This window comes from Clytia hemisphaerica, unplaced genomic scaffold, assembly GCF_902728285.1.
Source record: "Clytia hemisphaerica strain Z4C2 unplaced genomic scaffold, Clytia hemisphaerica genome assembly, whole genome shotgun sequence".
NCBI classification, from domain to species: domain Eukaryota; kingdom Metazoa; phylum Cnidaria; class Hydrozoa; order Leptothecata; family Clytiidae; genus Clytia; species Clytia hemisphaerica.
Window position 1 is genome coordinate 1,029,051 of NW_027104184.1, and position 4,928 is coordinate 1,033,978.

Consider the following 4,928-nt stretch of genomic DNA (forward strand, 5'->3'; position numbering starts at 1 on the left):
ATTGACTGCCCATTCATCGCATCTCATTCTAGTTAGCAAAAATATAAATAAATTCAACTCATTATAAAGGGATACTAAATACAATGATATATCTTAATGTGTTGACTTCTCGCTGGAATTAAATTAATATTTCACAGGGACTTACCCTCGGGTACCTAATAGCCGGGGGGATTGGAATAAGCGGGGGGGGGGAGGGGTTGAAAAAAATCTAAAAACTTAATAAGCAGGGGGCCCGAAGGACTAGATACGGACTCGTGAATGGGAAATGAAACCACTACTTTCCATCCAGATCGCCCGCGCGTAGTTTTTACAAAAACGCCGGATTGAAACTAAAATCTATCGCTAGATTTCAAAAAATATAGTCCTCTTAAACAAAGAAACCACTAGATACAATCTTTCGTCATGATTACAGCGCATTCTATTCGCGTTTTGGATGGGATATAAGTAGGGATATATTTCTCTTGCCTGATAAGGGTTGAGGTTTCGCCTTTAGCCCCTCGGGCTTGAAACTCAATGACCCCGACCATTGTGGCCCACAGATCTGTAAAGCCCGAAGGGCTAGATTTGCGGCCTTTATCGAAAAGTGAAGCAAGTTTTGGTAGGATTTCCTACCAAAGAAATTACGTGACAACAAGCAATTTCACTGGTTTGAGAGATGCGAAATAGCGTTTTCCGCCTAATTTTTTTGATTTCGCGCTCTGAAAACAATTAAAATGCTAGATCCTATCCATCGGCACGAAATTTAAAAAGTCAAATTTTTGCTTCACTTTTTTTTGCCGGAGAAAGCTTAAAGTTGCCTATCTAGCCCTTCGGGCTTTACAGATATCTGTGTCGTGGCCCTGATGAATCTTTCCAGAACAACGAAATTTAAAGCGCTCATATGGATAATTTTTAGCCCCCCCTTCCGATAGACAGATAACCCGTCTTGTATTTATATAATCTGATGACCTGTGAGGCAGATTTCTGCCTAAAAAAATTTACAGTGGGAAATTCGAATTTAGCGATGTCCTCACTTACTAAAATAAAAACCAACCGACATTTATAGACCTGCTGTTTTCCAGAACAACGAAATTTGTAGCGCTCACATGGATAATTTTTAGTCCCCCTTCCGACAACAAACATCACCACAATATTGAAAACATTACAATTCTCTCTTGAAAAAAACACAATACAAGTCTCATAACATTGATTTTACTTAGAGTTCGGTGAACCAAATTTTCTTTAGATAGCGAATGTTTCTAAAGCAATTTCCAATATTTTTTTATTCGTAGGTTTATGACCATCATGTTCTATTGGCGGAAAAAAATCACAAAATTCGCCAAAATGAATTCTCGCCAAATATAATTTCCAGAAACCACTTTCTTGTGTTTGACCGTATAGTTTTTTTCTTCATTCGTCGAAATTAATTCTCGCCAAAATTCAATTTCTTTCACACAAGCCTCCATTATTTTGAGATGCCTTGGAGATTTTACAAGATACTTCACTAATTGGTCATTTAAAGTAATAGAGATGACGCTTTCTTTAGAAAAAGTATTAAGATTATTTTTATTACATCTTAACGACCAACCAAATCAAATAAGAGTTTTTAAAAACTCCAGCTTGTCCCATTATTTTCCCTAAAATCATTTCTTCTCGATTTTCAGCTAAAAGATTTGACAAATAACAGGTCGCTCGCTAAATTTAGAAATTTTGTCGGATCGCAAAAATAAATTCCGCCAAATTTCTTCTCTTAAGAAGTTATATAGAGTTCGGTGAACCAAATTATCTTTAGATAGCGAATATTATTAAAGCAATTTCCAATATTTTTTCTATTCGTAGGTTTATGACTATCATGTTTTATTTGGAGAAACCTGAAGAAGGTGGAGAAACGGCTTTCCCTGCCGCTGATAACATCACTTATTCAGATGCTGTAAGTTTTCTCTTTTCCTCGATTAGCTCAAAGGTTTTCACACTTTTTACACCCTTAGCACTTTCTCCCATTTTATTTCATTACAATTTTTACAGTGCACGTCTCGTGCACGTTCTATTTTGCGCAAGGCTTAAAATGGGACAGATTTCGAAAATTAAAGATTTGATAGATTTAGAGATTTGAATTTTTTCTTAAAATGTCACCACTTCTTTTTGAAAGAAAAGAGCACATTGTTGATTTTGCTAGTTTTTCAAGAGAAAGAAATATCTGAATGCTCTCTAGTGTTGAAAACTTTATCAACTTATCTTGAATTCACAGGAATTCCGTCGACACGGTTATCCAGCAAAAGATTTATTCAACTTGAATGAACATTGTTACGATTCAAATCTTGTTGTGAAGCCCCAAAAAAGATCAGCTGTAGCCTGGTATAACCATCATGTTGATGCGAACACAGGCTGGTTGGGTGAAATTGATGATTGGTCTTTGCATGGTGGTTGTGAAGTGCGCAAAGGTGAAAAATGGATTGCTAATTTATGGTTAACAGCTCCTTATGCTGGCGAAGAAACGAAATTGAGTATGTATTCGGCAGAATATATGGAAATGATGAGAGATAGAGGTGAAGATCTGTATTAAATGAACTAAAATCATTTTAGTGTAAAATTTTTATAAATAATGAGTAGAATATATTAGTTTAAAATTCGATAGGAATAAAAGTTCGGATCATATCTTAAAAAAGGCCCTTGGCACCGAAAGCGCAAACACTCCCCTTCTAATGCACCCAGCAATTTTCCTCGAGGAATACACTATATTTCTTTTCATTTCACGATGCTAATGGAAGTGTGGTGCCGGCCGGGTGTAGGAAGTTTCATAAAATTGGGCTCTTCCAGAAAATGTCTTTACATTGGGGGTAGAGGATATATTGTCCGTGCGGTAGCGAAAAACCATCAAAATTTGCCTTGTGGGGTAAATTTGCTCTGTCTGGGGGGGGGGTCAACTGATGCTTGTCCGGGAGGTAAAACCCGTTGTCCGGGTCACTGGAAATTTATCCTCCACCCCCCCCCTCATATTCACATTTTTTCTGTTCATTCATGGTTTAGTGAATTAAATATTCTAGCCTTTAGAAATTTTTAAATACAACAAACTTTATAAAATTAATATGACTGAAATTTGTGTAGGTATATTTCTGAATGATGAAGTTCGAATGATGACCTCACTCACTTAAGTTACTCAAACTTTTGACTTTTCAAGACCATTTAAAACCTCATTACAGGTTTTTTATAAGAGCATCCAAAATTTTTGAAGCCTTCAGATATTCTTAACTTTTCGGGTTCTAAGCCTAAAAATGTTCTTAACATGTTTTTGTCTTCACCATGTTTCAAGTATTTTTTGTCCATTTTCCTGATAAATCAAGTGTTTTCGAGTCCACAAAGCCATAAAATGTTCTTAATATTTTGGCCATCGAAGCCTTATATTCTTATATAATTTGTTCTTATAAAAAACATTCACACAATTTTTCCCGTTTAATTGTATCAGTTAACACAAATATAAGGAACTGGGAAATCACTTTGTTACATACTACGAATTCGATTTTTGCAATGTTATCAAAAATGATTTAGAAAATACAATTTTATACCACAGTATCTTTTGATTGAATAATTCCTTTTAAAATTTTTTTTCACATTGATAATACTCTAAAATCATAGAATCACTCATTTTCTTTTTGTTAATCTTCCACTTAATTACTTTTTCAACAATCACAAAACCGCTATTAAATTCAAATGTAATCAAAAGTTACAGCGGTCGTGTTCACACTGCAGACCTTCCTTAATTAAATCCATTAACAACAAACAAAGAGATTTATGATAAATGAATACACTGGTTTATCACAGTTCTTTGTAGCTTCACGAAATCTTTTGGTAACAGATAATTGATTTTGCTTAAGCCTTCTGATTGGTCGTTTTTAACTGATAATCTCATGTAAATTTGGATCGCATTGATACCCATACGCCATTCGAATTGATACCCATACCACGCCATTCGAAATTCGTAAACGTATTGATTATAGAGATTGTACTCCATTTTCTTGGCAGTTTTGAGATTAATCGTTCTCACGCATCAACAACACTGATTCATATGACTCAATTTTTACATTTTTTCTGTCTTTTTTTATCTTTTCTGTTTTGCTGAAATATACTTTATTGCACAAAAAGCTCCTTTTGTTCATGTTAATGTATCTTCCTTAATAAAATCTTTTGTTTTAAGGGAAGCCTTAACCCTACCTTTAAGACAATATAGCTTACGACTTTTAATTAAGGAAGATCGATTAAAAGTTACAATACTACGCGTTCGACTCTTTATTAAATACACGCTCTGGTCGTGTTCAGACCAAGGTTTAAAGCAATTAGGTCTACATGTTTCTTTTATATTTCTTTTGTATCTAACGGCACGCTCCTCATTAGTTAATCCAAAGTTTAAAAAGGAATCACCCTCTGGTTTAAAAAAAAAGTTTTTACGATTTCGTTACAGTTTTCTGAATAGATGAAATCAAAATTCGCAAGTGAAAAGCATGCTCTTTTTGTAAATGAAGAAAAAAGAACGTGAAATTTATGACTTAGAGACGCTCGGAGCATCTCTAGCAGTAATGGCTTAAACGAACACGAATTAGTGTTTTTCAGAGGGATTCCCTGAAATCTTTTTTGTTTCAAAGTATCTCAAGAGAGAAGATGACATGATTTCAAGTTAGGAAAGGAGATTCCTCGAGATCGCCAATCGATGATGACAAAAGAAAAGTGATTATAATTGAATTCCCATATCAACAAAGTATTACTTATAAACCTTAAACTTAAACTTTCAGATCTGAACACGACCTCTGTATGTAGTCAACAAAGGATTCTCCTAACTACATTTTAATTAAGGAAGATCTGCAGTGTGAACACGACCAACAGCACCGTTTGCACTATTTCTATTTTTTTGACTGGAAAACTCAGAGAAAATTTTGTAATTTCAAACCCATTCGGGG

The 4,928-nt window shown here is 34.7% G+C and overlaps 1 protein-coding gene across 1 annotated transcript; it reads left to right on the forward strand.

Moving 5' to 3' along the window:
- The first annotated feature begins 1,800 nt into the window (after window positions 1-1,800).
- LOC136814755 (transmembrane prolyl 4-hydroxylase-like) lies at window positions 1,801-2,561 on the forward strand. Its single transcript, XM_067071177.1, has 2 exons — window positions 1,801-1,909; window positions 2,228-2,561. The coding sequence occupies exons 1-2, from the start codon at window positions 1,823-1,825 to the stop codon at window positions 2,540-2,542; spliced, it is 402 nt and encodes a 133-aa protein (XP_066927278.1). The 5' UTR covers window positions 1,801-1,822; the 3' UTR covers window positions 2,543-2,561.
- Window positions 2,562-4,928: the final 2,367 nt, after the last annotated feature.